The following is a 17,721-nucleotide window of genomic DNA, read 5'->3' as shown; positions in this document are numbered from 1 at the left end:
TGACCAAAACTGGATATTATAAAAAAAAAAAAAAAAAACACAGTACTATGTTGCCAATGATGCAGTGGTCCAGCTCAGATAACTCTGTGCAGTATACTTATACATAGACTTGGGAACTGGGTTGTTTTTTCTGGAACTATTTTAAAATGGATACAATCGTATTTGGAAGGCAGGGATTATTTTGTCTTCGTTGGAAACCACATGTCGGAACCATGCCCTTGATGTAGTGGTGTCTCTCAAGAGTCAATTCTGGGACTACTTATGTTCTATCTATATATTACTTGGCCCTATAATTCACAACAATAACCTTGCCTACTACAGATGCTGATGACACTCAGATTTACCCAGCTCTCTTATCTAATTATAATGGTCCCATTATTTCACTATGCAATGGACTTTGAACAGGACTTCCTTAACAGACAGTCAGGCAATTGCAACTCAATCACAGCAGTTGTGTGTAAGGGTCACCTAAGTTCGCTCCATTGTACAGAAAAGGTGATGGGGGGGGGGACAAGTAATCTGTTCTATTTGCCTGCACATAATATAGTCTGTATATGGTTTGTCTTTCAGAAGCCTGAATTTATAATGATAAGGGAATGAATCTCAATCTTTATTTTATTGTTTATTCTTTCTACTCACAAGTTATAAATGGGGGGAAGTGTTGTGCCAGCGGGGTTCGCATGCCGATGAGGGACCAGCGAACAGCGAAATTCTGTCAAGCAGCGGATTGGAGGAAATCATTACAAAGGATTATTTCCAAAAAACTGGATTATAACCTTGGTGAAACTTTCAGGGAATACCGTGAGACCAGGGGTCTCATTTATAAAACAGTGCGTGGGATTCATACTAAAAGTGTACATGCGCACAAAAGCCGGAAATGGCGTATGCAAAAGAAAATTCCGATTTATAAAACCGTGCGCACACACACCTGAACGCAATGTTCACTTAATTAATCATAGTCCACCTGGAAACGTTCGTACTTGGATCTGCCTCATACTCCGCCCTCTACACGCCCACTTTCAACCATAAATGGTAGATTCAAAGCACCTAATGAACACTAAATTCTGCTGCTGACCAATGGGTTTCCACAGTGAATCATGACAGAGTCACGGCATCAAGCGATGAGAAGAGGAAGCAAAACTTTCTGACACTGACATCGAGGTGTTTGTTAGTGAGGTGGAGAGCGATTTTATGGGACAGCAGTGATGTCGATAATAAAGAAAATACACTGATACTCTGCCGCTGCTGCGGATAATACAGTGAGTGAGTGAGAGTGAGTACGATAGAAAGAACAATGCCTGAATTTTCAATTGAAGGTTTGTATGGAACAGTTTTGTCGTGCGAGCACAACTAACGCTGTTGGTTTTAATGTCAATGATGAAGTGGATCAATATTCTGGCTTCAGTTCACCACCTCACGTCTGCATCGCCACTTTCCAGTCTCCAAAACTTTCGTACACATGGGTCAGAGTTTGCGTGGAAATGCGCATTTTCCAGTCAAGTTTGTTTTATAAATCCCAACGTTTGCCTGAGAAGTGGTGTACGCATGTTTCAGGCCCCGTTTTGTGCGTACGCAACGGCTATAAATGAGACCCCAGGACTCTTTTTCTGGGTGGTCAGAGGTGGTGAGAATAGTGTGGATATTCTTATTAATTCTGTTTGCGGCAATCTCACAGCGCCAGTTTGAACTTTGTTTTGGGGCATTTTTTCGTTTTGGGACTAAGTCAAACAGACTATTTAATTTGATGATCTGGGGAATTATATGAATGTGGGGTTTAGGGGAAACATATTGTTTGTATGTAAATTGTTTGGGGTTGAGATCTTTTTCTAACCTTCCGGTCTTTGTTTTGGGGTGACATCCAGGTGGGACGAGTGCATAGTATATTTTTTTTTTTTTCATATTTTTGTGGGACAAAGAGTAAGATTTCACATCTTATTTTGTATGATTCGTTTGTTGTAAGAAGAAAAGCTGGCAGCGTGTCAGAACCAACAGTTCTTATATTCTACATAAGGTGAAATGTTACATGTGTATGCAAGAATACAGCCCAAATCAACCCGTTCTTAATTCTCCTCACTGGCTGCCAGAAGTTTTACTGCTAATCTTTAAATCTTTAAGTGGAGCTGCTCCCAAATACATAACAGAAACCTTTGTCCAATATAACCCTGCAAGACCCCTGAGATCAGTTGTGAGTGGTCTGCTAGTGGTACCCTGGGAAAATTCCAAACATGGAGAAGCAGCTTTTGGTCACTATGCAGCACAGTGCTAGAACCATAGGAATATAGGAACCTTAGGAATACTCCATCCATTGCAGATTTTAAACCCAGGTTGAAAACTTTTTTAGTCACAAGTGCCTTTAAGTTATTTTAAAAGGTCATATCCTCATTGTATATTATTCAATTTTATTATCTTACACAGTTGTATTTAATTTGTATTATTTTATTTGATACTATTTTTGAACCTCTTATTGTTTTTCTTTCTTTTGTGTGCGTGTTTGTCAGCCAAAATGCTCTTGGACTTCTTCACCTCGAAAGACCAAAAAATAAGGCTAGTTCCCTCCGTCAATACAGCCCCCTGGTTAAACAACAACTTTTGCTCTTTAGAGAGATTGTGGAAATGATCAAAGCTCCATGTGCATCGTGTATATTATAAAGACCTCACAACTGAGTTTAACAACATGGTCAAGAATGCGAGAGCTTCTTATTTTGTCAATGTAATTGCCCCAAAAGTCCTCTTTGATACCATAAATAACATTTTTACTCCTGCATCTCCTGACATACCAGTTTTTTCCACAAATGACTGCAACAACTTTATCTCTTTCTTTATGGATAAGATTAGAGATGTCAGGGCCAGTATCATCCCTTCTGTTGTTCCTTTCTCTACTCATTCAACTTACCGTCCTCTATTATTAAGGACTTCTGGGGTCTGTTGGTCCATGCCTGGACATTATAAATGGCTCCTTAAAAACATTTGGGTCACAGATCATTTTTAGCTTTAGTCTTTTGTGGACTCAAACACTTCACCCACCAATCCATCGGCATAGTGGTGAGTAGATAATGAGTGCATTTTTCGGTGAACTATCCCTTAAAATCTTGGATCAGGGCCTACTGGTAGTCCCTCACACTTATCTGGCAACAAAAGGTGATCGTACTTTTGAGATGGTAGCTACGACTTTGTGGAACCCTCTTCCTATGGACATACGTTTTGAGTCTCTGTTGACATCTTTAAAAAGCAGTTAAAGACTCATTTTTAAAACTTGCCTTTTGTCAACTTGTTATATAGTGCTTGTGATTTAGTTTTGTTTTGGCTCTATATATATTTTCAACAACTCTTTTTTTTCTTTTGTGAAGCACTCTGACTGATCTGTGAAAGGTGCTATATTAAATAAACTTTACTTAACTTACTTCTTTTAATTTTGTCTCCGTCTCTGTGTTGTTTTCAGTGTCGATGTACAGCACCTTAAATCCTCCTCTGTGTACGAAGCATTCTATATAAATCAAATTGCATTGCCTTGCCTGAACCATCCCTTGGGTCTGCTGTTATAGACAGACAGCTGGTTGAACTCCCATCATACGCCAAGCACCTCTTTCTCTCTTTATCTCTGATCCCCAGTATATTTGTATCACATTACAACATATAACTTTGTTTTATCTCTCTCACCTTGTCTCTCTGTCTGTCTCTAATCGTTTTCATTTTAACAACCAGTCTGGCAGAGCTAAATATAACATATAATATAACTCTATACATGAATGTCTGTACATCCAGGAAGAAAGAGATCCGTCCTCTGCTGTACTTCTTGATGTTGCTTCAATTTTGTCAATTTTTGGAAGAATTTATAGATCCAAGAACCCTTTAATATTGATATTGGCCTATGTAAATTTAGATTTTGGACTGTATTATGCCAAGGTGGTTTGAATAGAATCCCAGACAAGAGCATTAGACTGACCTGAGTTTGGGGTCCCATTCTCTATCTCTGTTACCCTATGGTCCCAGCTGTCTTGGTCCAGCATCAGTGAGTCAGTAGGCCATGTCTGGCCTTCGGACTGAGGTGAGAGCACAGGGGATCTGGCGGAAAAATGTCCACTGGCCAAACTGAGGCCGCACTCAGACCTCTCCAGCCCACTGATGGAACCAGATAGAGTGTCAACCTGAGATTTGTTGCTGGGAGTCATCAAAGTGTCATCATCCTGCATGCTGATGTTACTCTGAGGCTCTGTCTCTAGCCCTGTAGCCATCAACATCAGAACATCTGCAAAATAATTAACATCAACATTAAACGTTTTTGTATTATTAGAATGTGGATCAAACGGAAGTCAAGAAGTACCTGTGAAAGAAACAGGGAGGAAAGTGAGGAGGATCTGCTGAGGGCTGATATACTTGGCGTAGCACCTCCACTGTGGCACAGAGCAGCTGCTATCCAACAGCAAGGGTTCATCATCCACAAGGTCTGCATTACTAAAACTCTGCCAAAGGAAGATGGGAAACATTTATTAATAGAATGAATAGAATAGCACATAAAAATGTAACACACAATGTATAGAAAAAAAAAATCGTATTTTTTATATATATATATATATATATATATATATATATATATATATAAAAATCGTATTTTTTATATATATATATATATATATATATATATATATATATATATATATATATATATATATATATATATCGCAGTCTTTATTTTTGATTTCCCTGTGTTTTCTAAACACAATTTCACCAATTATATGCGTTACATTTTCCCAGATATACGAATATAATTCATAATCATTTGAGAAAATAAAGAGAAAAAAGGCAAGAGTGGGAAAAAATATATAAGGATTAGGAAGAAAAAAAGCACACGACAACCAAGATGAGGGAGATTGTGGAATGAGTGCGAGTATAAAGTTGGTGGTTGTGATGTGTCAAGACCTCTCTGAATGGGACCACACATTCCTTTGTTCTAAAGTCAAAGGAGGGCCATTAAAAGTAAACCACATTCAGACCTGGTACGAACATCCATCCTGATCCAAAGATAAGATAAGATAATCCTTTATTCGTCCCATCCAGGGGAAATTTGCAACATCACATCAGCAAGAGGGCAGTCATAAATAGACATCAGTAAAGTGAAAACAAGTGGTATGCAATACTTGTAAATGTGGGAGATATAAAAAAAATATAAATAAAAATGGAATAAAAACTAATATATACAATTGTAAACAGAATATGTACCGTGTGAACATATTTACAATGAAATGGATTGTACATTAGCCAGAGTTTCACAGACAGAAATGTATATTGCACAGTGTTATGGCTGAAGCCGTCTCTTGTCTGTTTCTCATTATTCATTGGAGTCCCCAGATGCTCCTCCTTCTTCCTGGCCGGTGGTGGAGGCAAAGACGGAGATCCTGATTGGAGCGGCATCTTCCCTAAGCATCCAATCAGTATGAAGCACTTTGGGCTGACAGTATAAATTATGCCCAGCTGTGTCAGTCGTGCAGCTGTATGTCCTGTGGGAACAGCTCGCCAAACTAGCTCTTGCATCACATTTGTATTAAGAGATATATTCTTGCTGCAGTGGCCATCGGAAGTTTGGCCTATTTTGTTACAGTTCAAAATTCACGGGAAAGGGAAGCTGTAGCTGCGCTTCCTGTGGAGGACAGTGTTAATTATCACTCTGTTAAATCTTACGAGCATACAAATTAGTTCCTGAGGCTTACCGACAAAAATTCCGTAACCATAACAAAATCGGAATCAGACTTATATCTATATATATCTATATATATATCTATAGATATAGATATATATAGATAGATATAGATATATATCTATAGATATATATCTATATATATATATATATCTATATCTATATATCTATATCTATATATATATATATATAGATATATATATCTATAGATATAGATATATATATATATAGATATATATCTATAGATATATAGATATAGATATATATATAGATCACACCCTAGTTATATATAGTTTTTCTTTTTGTTCTTTTTTTCCCCTTGTTCTATGCGAGTATACCTAAAATAGGCATCATCTGAAGATCTGTATATAAAGTGTAGATTGTCTGAAAGACATCTGTAAAGGTCTGATTGATGCCAACTATCAATAAAAAAGAAAAAGAAAAAAGATATAAATCATTATGAGGTGATCAGTGTTGATATTGTGGCAGTGTCCACAAACAAATCAACGTATGGTCACTGATAAGCATAAAAATATGATTGATTCATTGTGAAGCTAAGTAGGCGGTCTTTCACACTCGTCCCAGACCACTCTGATGTGGTCTGAGTGATTGTTTTTCAGGACACATTGAAGAGGTTTAGTTTCCCAGGGTCCTTCACCTTTTCACTCCTGAGTGAGAAGTCTGCCCCTGGATTCAACTTCCAGAAACTTTCCAGAGCTCATATCTGAAAACAGCTTCCGTCTTCCAAGGGGAGAAGACAACTTTGCTCTCTGGAACTTCTGACCTCCACACATGCCTGCCTAGATCACTACACTACACTACCAGTACATCTCTTCCTCAAAGGCAGTGATGCAAGTGCCTGCCTAAGGATCACCCAAACAAGTGGGATTTAATACCAGCAGCCACGACACAGACTCTAACCAGCTGATGTTTTATGCAAGAGGAGCAACAAAGCAGAGTAAATGTCCATAACTAACTATGTGGCTCAGAGGGTAGAGTAGATTGTCCTCGGACAAGACACTGAACCCCTCTAACTGCTCCTGATGGTTGTGTTGACCATGTGTGATGTTGTGTCTGACTCTCTAATTCTCCTTTTACATTTCCACAAAACTGCAGATCTATAATACTTCACAGTTAACAGTGCACTTCCTTGGGTAGTCAACATACACATGTACGTAAAGTGTTAAGTATATATATATATTATTATTATTATTATTAATAATAATGTTTTTATGGGATTACCTGTAAAGTGCTGGTAGATCCCATCACCTCTTTGCTGCTGCCAGTGGTGTGAAATGATGTCATAGTGTCCTGTCTGTCTGGAGTCTTTACACACTCCCCTGACACGATGCAAAACATAATAAGGCAGAAATTGTGAAGGACTAGACGATACACAGTAACTCATCAGGGGGCCTCTCTATGTATATGACAATCCTGGACACCACAACCTACAGCAAATGTCATCACCTCAAAGCTTGTCAGGTCTATAATGAGGAAGTAAACCTTTTACAAAGTCACACTAGGAACAGTTGCAATGAGATGCAGACACACTGACCTTTGATAATAGGAAAGGAAAATGGAGCGGATTGGCCGTTTCGTTCTCGCTCTAAGATGTGGTGCATGAAGGCGACATGATCACTGTCAGCCAACAGGATCTCTCTGTCATTGAGCTCATGCTCCAGCCTGCTGTGGAAGAGGCTGAGCAGGAGCTCGTTTGGCAGACAGGGGGAGCTGTGATTCTGCTTTGTGTTCTCCATCACTGAGGACAAAAAGGTGAACACACATGACAAGGAGCATTTTTTGTTAAAAGGAAATATTTTCTGCCTGGTATTATTTGACTTTCAAAAATGTTATTTAAGTTTGTTTATTTAATTATAAAGAGCTATTTTAAAAGGATTTATTATAAGAGGGATTTTTATGATTTACATTTTTGAAGTAGAGTTTAGTACCTGTACTGAATGTGTGGAAGAGGAGTTCAACCTGCTGGCATTTTGGAAGCAGCTGAATAAGGTCAAACTGAAAAGGAATCATGTGAACATTGTCCTCAGAGGCCACAGCTCCTCCTGCATACACAGAAAAAACACACTTTGTTAAGCTACTGTGAATGAAACCCAACACTTCATGTTAATATATTACATTACACGCCTGGACTACAAACAGTCTTCCATAGGTAAATCTGATGGGATGGAACAAATGTGTGTATATACAGACAACTGTAATGAAACCTAACAAATTGACAATATTGGTTATGTTTACTGGTTATGTTTTTTGGTCATTTTTAGTCATATTTATATATAAGTTAAATGCTTCGTATATGCAGTGATGTGTAAATAAATGCACATCAGTTAATAATAATAATAATAATAATAATAATAAACTTGTATTACTACTCATACTCAACAACTCTCATAATGGCAACAATGAAAACATTTACTTCAGATATAGCAAGCACATTTTGCTAATGACTTTCACACTTAGCAAACTCAAATTTGAAGTATTCATATAGAGTGGTAATGCTGCTTTTACTTGACTGAAGCATCTGTATGTTTCTACACAACCCCCTGGACAAAATTTATGAATATTCAGTATCTGCAGTGTCAGTCTCAAACTATATATAAAGATGGACAACATGACTGCTTCCCAAATGTGAAGCCGAAGCGCCTTGATTGCCAGCTAGTGGCTGCCTGCAGCATACATTATAAACCCTGCCTCCTCCAATTTAGCAGATGTGAAAACGGCCAAACTAAAAGACAAAATTCTGGTCAAATAGTAGTTATTATAACATTGATGTATGTATAAGTTTTAAGTTTTAATTACTTATTTGACATTATAAAAATGTGTTGAAATGTCATGACCGCTCGGACGGACTCGCGAATGGTTGAGCGTGTGTATCGGTGAGACCTCATAGCTCTACCTCCCAAGGATATTAACTTCGCTTCATTTGTAGATAGTGGGAGGAAGTGGAGATGTGTTGTCCATATTTATATACAGTGTTTGGTCAGTGTTGTATCACCTCTCACATCCTTGAGTCCAACTGGTAGTGAGCAGATCTGGTCCTTATTCTGACACAATAGTCTCAAATACTCAAAGGTCATCATGGTGGATATACAAGTCAGATCCCTTGGGAAAATCTAAAATAACACAGTAGGTCATCATGAAATAAACATGCAAATAATCTTACATACAGAGCAGTAAACTGGGATCTTTGTATGTTAAAAGATTTACACTATAGCCCAAAAAAAACTCTTGAACAATCTGCAGTAGAATCTAGTTATACACACTGCTTGAGGGATCTCCTGGTAACTGAGGCCCTGGAAGTGGCGATGCTGGTCCATGCAGTTCATCACCGCGCCACTCTGAGGTTCTACCCAGCACTCTGTCACCAGGCTCAGTTCTGTGTCCATGTCTACAGCCTCCACCTCTGTGTCATTATCATCATCGGTGGAGAAGCTACAGTCCCATGAAAGACAAAAGGTAAAGTTAACAAATTTTACCATACAGTTCAACTAAACTTGCAAATGTCTTGCAATGACATGTGTTTCTAGGGTATTAGTTATGGTTAAGCTTCACAAGGAGCTCAGTCACAATATAAAGTCAGTGTATAGTTGGTGTCAGCATTCATGAGGGTGATTCTGTTTGAATGACAAGCTAAGCAGACCTTTCATTTGCGTTACAACATTTTTTGTGGGGGCAGCCAATCATTTAACCCCATTGCCTCAGTTGGTGTGCTCTCTGGGTTTCTGCCTCTTCTTTGAGGACTGCTAATCAGTACACGTTAATTAGAATCTTTTGTTGGAAATAAAATCTGCTGATTAATAGTGGTGGGACTAAAGCACCACAAAGCAGATGTGAATCAAAGCCAACATGTTTGATATGTTTGCATTGGACTTCTGGGGTTTCATACTACTGGACTACTTGGATTTAGGCTCAGTATATTATATATATTATATAGGCCTTGCACTCGTTCACACCATTACCGTAACCTTTCCTCTCTTATCTATCCCATCCGTTCCACACATACCCAACACCTTGTCACAGGGGGCCTCTGGGGCCACTGCCAGTCAGCTAACTGCAAGACAGACTTCACCTCTGGCTTTGCTACCCAGCAATCGCTTGACTTCCTTGCTCTCACTGAGACTTGGATCACACCGGCCAACACATCCACCCCAGCTGCTCTCTGCTCTGCCTTCTCTTTCACCCACACACCCAGACAATCTAAACACCCTGACGGCCTGCTCACTTATCAGTCTCTTCTCTCCTCTTTCTCTGCCTCTATTTCTGCTGCCAAAAGCTCTTTTTGCCAAACTAGAATTCAATCTTTTCAAACCCCAAAAAACTCTTCTCCATCTTTCCAACCTCCTTGACCCCCCCAGTCCCCCTCCTCCTTCCACCCTTCTACCAAGCCACTTTGTCAACTACTTTACAAAAAGATAGATGACATACGCTCCTCATTTTCAAATCCACCTTCTAAAACTACATTTCCATCTACTTCATCCCCTTCACTTTCCTCTTTCACCCCCCTGTCTCCAAATCAAGTTCTTACCTTGGTAACCTCCGCCCGCCCAACCACCTGCCCCCATCCCATCTCACATTCTCCAGTCTATTGCTCCTGACCTTCTTCCTTTTCTCACCCATCTTATCAACACTTCCCTGTCAACTGGCTGTTTCCCTAACTCTCTGAAGGAGGCAAGAGTAAACCCTCTCCTGAAGAAACCCACCCTCAACCTGTCTGAAGTAAATAACTACAGACCTGTGTCTCTTCTTCCCTTTCTTTCCAAAACTCTCAAGCGAGCCATCTTTAATCAACTCCTCTATCTCCACCATAACAACCCTCTTGACCCTCACCAGTCTGGTTTTTACATTACATTTCATTTAGCTGGCCGTTTTATCCAAAGCGACTTACAATAAGTGCATTCAACCATGAGGGTACAAACCCAGAACAACAAGAAAGTACAATATCTTCAAGAAAGCCAAACTACAAAGTGCTATAAGTAACTGCCATTTAAGTGCTACTAAATTGTTCGTTTAAACTTTTATCCAAGTTATAGTCGGAAGAGGTGTGTTTTTAGTTTGTGGCGGAAGATGTATAGACTTTCTGCTGTCCTGATGTCATTGGGGAGCTCATTCCACCAGTCAGTCAGACAGGCAGAGATTTGTGCTGCTACCTGTGTTTCAGATTGGGGAAAAGAGAGGATTAGTTGGGTGTCATCAGCAAAGCTATGGTAGGAAAAGCCACGTGAGTGAATGACAGAGCCGAGAGAGTTGGTGTACAGAGAGAAGAGGAGGGGACCCAGGACGGAACCTTGAGGCAGGCCACTCAACTGAGACTGCCCTCCTTGCTGTCTCTGATCAACTTCACACGGCTAGAGCAGCCTCTCTCTCCTCTGTCCTTATCCTTCAAGACCTTTCTGCTGCATTTGACCCAGTGAACCACCAGATTCTTATTTCCTCCCTTCAGGACCTGGGTGTCTCAGGCTCTGCTCTCTCCCTGCTCTCATCCTACCTCAACGGCCGCACTTACCGGGTAACTTGGAGAGGATCTGTGTCTGAACCTTGTCCTCTCACTACCGGGGTCCCTCAAGGTTCCGTCCTGGGTCCCCTCCTCTTCTCTCTGTAAACCAACTCTCTCGGCTCTGTCATTCACTCACATGGCTTATGCTGATGACACCCAACTAATCCTCTCTTTTCACCAATCTGAAACACAGGTAGCAGCACGAATCACTGCCTGTCTGACTGACATCTCTCAGTGGATGTCCGCACACCACCTGAAAATGAACCTTGATAAGACTGAAATACTTTTCCTTCCAGGGAAAGTCTCTCCCACCCACGACCTGACTATTACTTTTGACAACTCCATCTTAGCCCCAACCCAGACTGCTAGGAACCTGGGTGTGACACAGGTTCTGGTCCAGGCTCTGGTCATTTCACGCCTAGACTATGGCAACTCCCTCCTGGCATATCTACCTGCTAGTGCCACCCGACCTCTAAAGCTCATCCAGAATGCAGCAGCTCGACTGGTTTTTAACCTACCGAAATTCACTCACACTACTCCGCTCCTCCGCTCCCTTCACTGGTTACCAGTGGCTGCCCGCACCCGTTTCAAAACATTGGTACTTGCGTATCGCGCTGCGAACAGATCGGGTCCAGTCTACATCCAGGACATGGTCAAACCTTACACCCCAGGCCGTTCACTCCACTCTGCATCTGCCAATCGGCTTGTCGCTCCCTCACTGCAAGCTAAACACTCAACAAAATCAAGACTGTTTGCTGTCCTGGCTCCTAAATGGTGGAACGAGCTCCCCAACAACATCAGGACAACAGAAAGTCTACACATCTTCCGCCGCAAACTAAAAACACATCTCTTCCGACGATACCTTGAATAAAAAAAAAAAGTAGAGATTTCGTAGCACTTATATGGCACTTACCTATAGCACTTTGTAGTTTGGCTTTCTTGAAGAAAATTGTAATTTCTGGATTCTTGTTGTTCTGGGTTTGTACCCTCATGGTTGAATGCACTTATTGTAGGTCGCTTTGGATAAAAGCGTCAGCTAAATGAAATGTAATTGTAATATGTAAATCAGAACTTTAACAGGGTAGTTAAGATGGGGGGGATGTCATATTCCAATATTGCTAGATTATTACTTATATGCTTGCATGTGTGAATGGCAAAAGCACTATATAAATACAGACCATTTACCATATACAATTGTACACCTCTCATCCAAGAGTCTTGTTCAGTTCTAATTGATCATTGGAAGGGTGAGGTGCTTAACCTCTGTGGGTCTTTAACTATGTTGGGAGTTGTTGTTGTTAAACATGTTACAGCATGTTAAACATGCAGGTCATTGACACCCATTGACCCCAGCCAAGTTCTAGGTTGTCAAGGTGTCAATGGCTGTATATAGCTGAAAGTTGCAGACCCTGCTATTGTGCTATCATTAAGCCCAATTCATGCTTCTGCGTCAAAGCTACGCCTTAGGTACGCATGTAGCCTACACACAGGGCCGAGCTGCGCATAGGTGAATGTGAGTCATGCAGCATTTACACCGCCGAAGCTCTAGTAGCGGTAGAGTTTCTATGCTGGTGTTGAGTGTCTTCCGGTTTCTTATCCGTGTATTTACAAATTCCCTGGCATCTCTATTTACTTCAGAACAATGGTGAAAGTTACTAAGCGGATTGTGTCGGAGTTGGAGCTGATAAATGTTGAAGCACAATTAATTTTCTCAAAGAACTGCAATGAAGAAAAGAAAGATGCCGTCCGTGTTTAATTCAAAAATGGTGCAGAGTCTGCCGGAAATGCGAAGCTACCAAGCAGACCAATCACAGTTCTTGCGATCTGCGTCACCTCGAGGCGTAGTGCAATTTTTGGGGAGGTGCACGTCAGGGTACGATGTAGGGCTCTGCATAGGGTACATGTCTACGAATAGGCTATGACATAGCTTCGACGCAGAAGCATGAATTGGCCTTTAGGGTTACATGAGTTGGGGTGAGGATGAGTGTTGAGCTGTCTGGAGAGAGAACTTAGGGCAACATTATAGGTGGCTGAGGGACAACCCATTGACCTGTTTATTTATCCCAGGGAATCCATTTAAATGTGTTAATTTTTCTATTAATTAAATATGTATTTATTATCAATAACATTTCATAGCAGTTTTGTGTGTTGTGCAACAATAATTTCCCTGCAAGGATAAGTTATGATTTTCTGGTTCTGATTAAGGATAAAAGTCCAAAAAATAACAGCCGCTCTTAAACATAAAATTGACAAATACAATGTCCAATTCAATCCACATATCAGGCAGATAAATGCATACGGACACAGTTCATAATGACCAGTTTTTAAAATTAAGGTGTTTTATACAAATAATCACTCCCAGTCTTACCTGTCCTTTGTTGAAGCAGAGTGGGGTGGAAACAGGATGTACTGAACAATACAAGAGTGACTCTCTTTGTTCGTGTCTCCTGACATCCCCTGAAGATTGAAATTTAATTTATTAGAGACTAATTACAAGTAATACCACCTAGAGAAGAACATACATATGAGAATGCTGAATATAAAACCATCCAAATGAAGCAGATGCAAAATTTCAACATTTAGTATCCTAAAAGAGATTTTATTTGCTGATGTTCTCTACCTTCATTGGCAGCTCGATCACCATGTTTACGATGCCCTCTCCACTGGCAGCAAAGTGGAAGCCTTCCGATATACGGATGCTACACAGAGATTAGGAGAGTTTTTTAGGCAAAAAATTATACAAAGCTGCTTAGCTCACATAAAACCAACACAGCTGTATTTATTTTGGCTTTTATGTGCCAAACAATATTAAAACTGCATTAATCTAATGACATAAGAAACATCAGTTTTTACTCTATTAACTGTTTCATTGTTTATTTAAGTCTGCAACATTGTATCATTGAAAATACAGAAAACATTAATAGCCTGTGTATATCTTTTTACTATAAAATCCAGAATCTTTGTCTGTCTGTCCATCTGCTATCTCAAAAACAGTTCAAAACGTATCTTGAAATTGGCAGGTGTTGCTTGGGGCTTGAGGAAGTGCAGTCAGTGGCAAATTTAGTACAATTTGGACAGATGACATTTCAATATCAATTAATTTTGAATAAGCCAGTGAACAGTGCTCTACAGCAGCGGGGGCTAGTACTAAGCAACATAAGTAATGTCATTGATAGTGACAGCAGTGCGTCACAAAGATGACTGTGCCTGCTCCAAAACATCCATGGGTACATGAATAGACCATCTAAAGTATGGAAGTATTTTAGACTGAGACTCAGCAATGTGGTTCTGTGTCACCTCTGCACATAGGAATTTTGTTTTCACAGCTGCTCTGTACAAGCACTTACAGTGAAAGCACCAGGTTTTTTGTCAAAACAGGCAGGAAGACAGCACAGCACCATAAATCCTGTTTATTTTATGTGTATTGTGTTTATTTGTTTAAATTTTCAAAATTTTTGTTCATCCCCAGTAATTATATACTGCTGCTGTTATTTAAAAAGACTCACCCATGAACAGTTACAATATGTTGAAGTATTTTATAACAAGGAAACAGCTCAAACTGTTGTCACGGTCTGTAACTCATTTTAGTGTCTCAAGTTTCTCAAGAAAGCTGCTACCAGCAACGCCAGACTGAGCAAACGGCCCACTCCAAACATGTTTAAAACAGGCACTGCAATACTAATCTTAAATGTCATACTGTACACTGCTTTCAGACACTAGTCAACTAAAATAAACCCTTGCTCTACCCTAAGAGGTACACTCAACATCCCTGTTAGAGGTATATACATAATATTATACAGTTAACAATTACATTTTTGTGTATATTGATTGTTTTAGCCACAGCAAGAGATCCTCTGCAGGATCACTGTGAGCATGTGTGTGTGTTCATTTCTATCATGCGACTAACACAAAAAGAAAAAAAGAAAAATAACTCAGCGATGAAGATGTCAAGAAAGCTTCTGGTGACGAGGGCCGACACTGCTGTCAATGTGCTGTAAACAAAAACATGCGGTCTACCACAGCGGTTGTAATACAATACATCCTGAATCTGCCTGCTGCGCCATCCCTCACCTGAACACTCTGGAGATATATGTGTAGTTGTGAATGCATCTGAGAGGAGAATCTCCTGCTGCATTGTTTGTGTGAAAGGCAACCTCTGGAGAAAGTTCGGACCCAATTCTGTGGACATCCCCCGGAGTTCATGGACACAACAAAATTAACACTTCATAAGAAAAATAAAGTGCTTGAACTCACTCAGAGAGCATCGACAGGATGTGAGCAACAGCTTGCATTGCCACAGCCGATCCTTGGCTGCTCTGCACGGCCCACACCCAGCGCTGGTGCAAGAAGTAACGGGACAGAGAGGCCAGGGTAGAGGAGGCTGTTCGGTTGGCTGCCATGCTTAGTGGCACAGCACTGCTGGAAGGCTGGAAGTTCTCCATGTTTAAAATGAAGGGGGTCTTAAAGTCTACCGGCAGCTTCTCATACCTGCAAAGCATAAACAATTTAAGCCTCCCTCATGCAGAGAATACATTGTCATGGCTTTTTGTCTTTTTAAACATCACAGCTGTACTCATTTGAACTTGCAGCCATTCGTAACTAATATTTTTAATTCAGGAATTCTAACAATAAATCAGTTGAAAAAGAGAGAAAGAGAGAGAAATGGAAGAGCACAAACTCTCTGACTGACAATATGTTTAATGTCTTGTACAGGACCTTTATTTGTTCATATTTTATGTGTATGTGTATTATGAATTTCAACCACAGTCACTAACCTTATGAGAAGCTTCTCCAGGGGCTTGTTCAAGACTACCACACAGGGTCTGTCTGACAGCGCAGGTTTGGGAGCAGGGATGGAAGATTTAGATGGAGATTGATTCCTTTTGGTCTTGGGGGTGGCCTCTTTGTTTTGAACACGGTGAGGAAAGCGAAGTTTGAGGATCTGTTCTCGAAGCTCATCGGCAATCTAATGACAGACACAAACAGTGGCGTACCAGTCTTTGAATTATAAATGGAAACTCATTTTAAAAAGCATTTACATTAAATGCACCTGATGTTGAGTGTAAAGGTTCACACTTAAAAAATGTACTCAAGGTGCACTTACTAACTCTTCAACGAGCTTTCATTCTTATTTCATTTCCAACTCACAACATGCGTGTCTGCTGCTGTATTTTCTACACTTATATTTAAAACACTATTGACATATGTCTGGTAAATGTTACATTATTAAGCCTGAGAAGCACACGGGTAGATTGCAACCCACAATACAGTAACTACATGTTGTCACATCCTATTAACATCCCACAGTATAATGGAATCCATCACCACCATTAAACTACAACACTGTGTAGTACAAAGTCACTGAAAATCTAAAGCAAATCCTGAACTTTACCATGTTCAAAGAGGCAGGTTCTGCTGCAGAGAAATGTGTCTGTACAAGTTTTCTTGACACTTTATTCACTGGAGGTACCTTGTTTCGGACATGGGCAGGTGTACCAATTGGAAAGCCCAGACGAAGCACCATGCAAGGTGTCTTAGAGATCAGCCGGACCAGGTAGAAAGACGTGGGAGGATGGTCAGATGAACTGTGGAGACAATTCATTAAATGTTACTTTGTTTCCAGGAAATAAATGATTTTGATTGAATTTCTTATTTCAAAGAACAAAAATGATGGTCTTAGGCTTGTGATCCGTTAAACAAGTTATCTACTTAATATCTTGACCTTAGCCTTACTGTGGACTATGGACGTCATACAAGAACATGCTCGTATTCTCATCCTAAATTTCTCCTACATTTGTTTGTTTGGTAAGTTTGTACAAACATGTCAGATTCAACAAACACTTCCATCTACAGAGAAGTGTGTAAATGGCAAGCGTTAACATGATGAAAGCCACCTGTGCGATTATTATTATTGATTTTATAATATGAATACTTGTTGCTGCCATCATGAATAACATCTTTACATCCATAAATATCACTCACTTATTGTTTTCATTATAACAACTAGTCTGTCAGAGCTATACAAATAAAATGTAATTGAATTAGGGTGACGCCCCCTCCAATATCCTGAGAAAAAAATCCTATTTAAACATGTTCAACATTGAATTAGATAATAGTTTACTCATACAATGAACCTAGTAGACCGTAAGCACCTGTGAGCATTCAATAGAAATCGTTTTGAAATTGTATTTGGTTAATTTCTGTCTAAATACATATGCTTAGAGGAGCACTATGATAAAACACACTCTGATCCAAAGAGACATGATCAGATAGCAATTCCATCTGATATCCCACCCATTGAGCAGCTAGAACACCAAATGGATGTGAGCCCTCCGAAATGGAAAAAAGTGGAGAACAAAGTGAGAGTGCAAGAGCGTCATCAGCCCCAGGACCAAACGGTGTCCCTTACAGGGTATACAAGAATGATCCTGATGTTCTACGCTTCTTGAATGAGGATCAATCCATTAAAATCAAGAAGCATTTCAATAATGAAAGGTAAGAGATGAGACCATAGGTT

The 17,721-nt window shown here is 39.9% G+C and overlaps 1 protein-coding gene across 6 annotated transcripts in view; it reads right to left on the bottom strand.

The window, feature by feature from the left end:
• Positions 1 to 17,721, bottom strand: part of szt2 (SZT2 subunit of KICSTOR complex) — a 149,375-nt gene that overhangs the window by 108,764 nt on the left and 22,890 nt on the right. For 5 of the 6 annotated variants that reach the window (XM_034584035.1, XM_034584038.1, XM_034584036.1 and 2 more), the window contains exons 14-25: positions 16,675 to 16,789; positions 15,980 to 16,170; positions 15,459 to 15,692; positions 13,825 to 13,903; positions 13,573 to 13,661; positions 8,974 to 9,142; positions 8,706 to 8,823; positions 7,642 to 7,755; positions 7,248 to 7,451; positions 6,935 to 7,032; positions 4,322 to 4,460; positions 3,944 to 4,246 (exon numbers count right to left, since the gene is read on the bottom strand). In XM_034584035.1, coding sequence (XP_034439926.1) covers positions 3,944 to 4,246; positions 4,322 to 4,460; positions 6,935 to 7,032; positions 7,248 to 7,451; positions 7,642 to 7,755; positions 8,706 to 8,823; positions 8,974 to 9,142; positions 13,573 to 13,661; positions 13,825 to 13,903; positions 15,459 to 15,692; positions 15,980 to 16,170; positions 16,675 to 16,789 — 1,853 coding nt within the window. The remainder of the gene's footprint in view (positions 1 to 3,943; positions 4,247 to 4,321; positions 4,461 to 6,934; positions 7,033 to 7,247; positions 7,452 to 7,641; positions 7,756 to 8,705; positions 8,824 to 8,973; positions 9,143 to 13,572; positions 13,662 to 13,824; positions 13,904 to 15,458; positions 15,693 to 15,979; positions 16,171 to 16,674; positions 16,790 to 17,721) is intronic. The other variant, XM_034584039.1, reaches the window with a different exon arrangement.

Source organism: Hippoglossus hippoglossus, chromosome 4 (genome assembly GCF_009819705.1).
Source record: "Hippoglossus hippoglossus isolate fHipHip1 chromosome 4, fHipHip1.pri, whole genome shotgun sequence".
NCBI lineage: Eukaryota > Metazoa > Chordata > Actinopteri > Pleuronectiformes > Pleuronectidae > Hippoglossus > Hippoglossus hippoglossus.
Note: the sequence above shows the minus strand (reverse complement) of the source record. Positions and strands in the feature narration are given on the sequence as shown.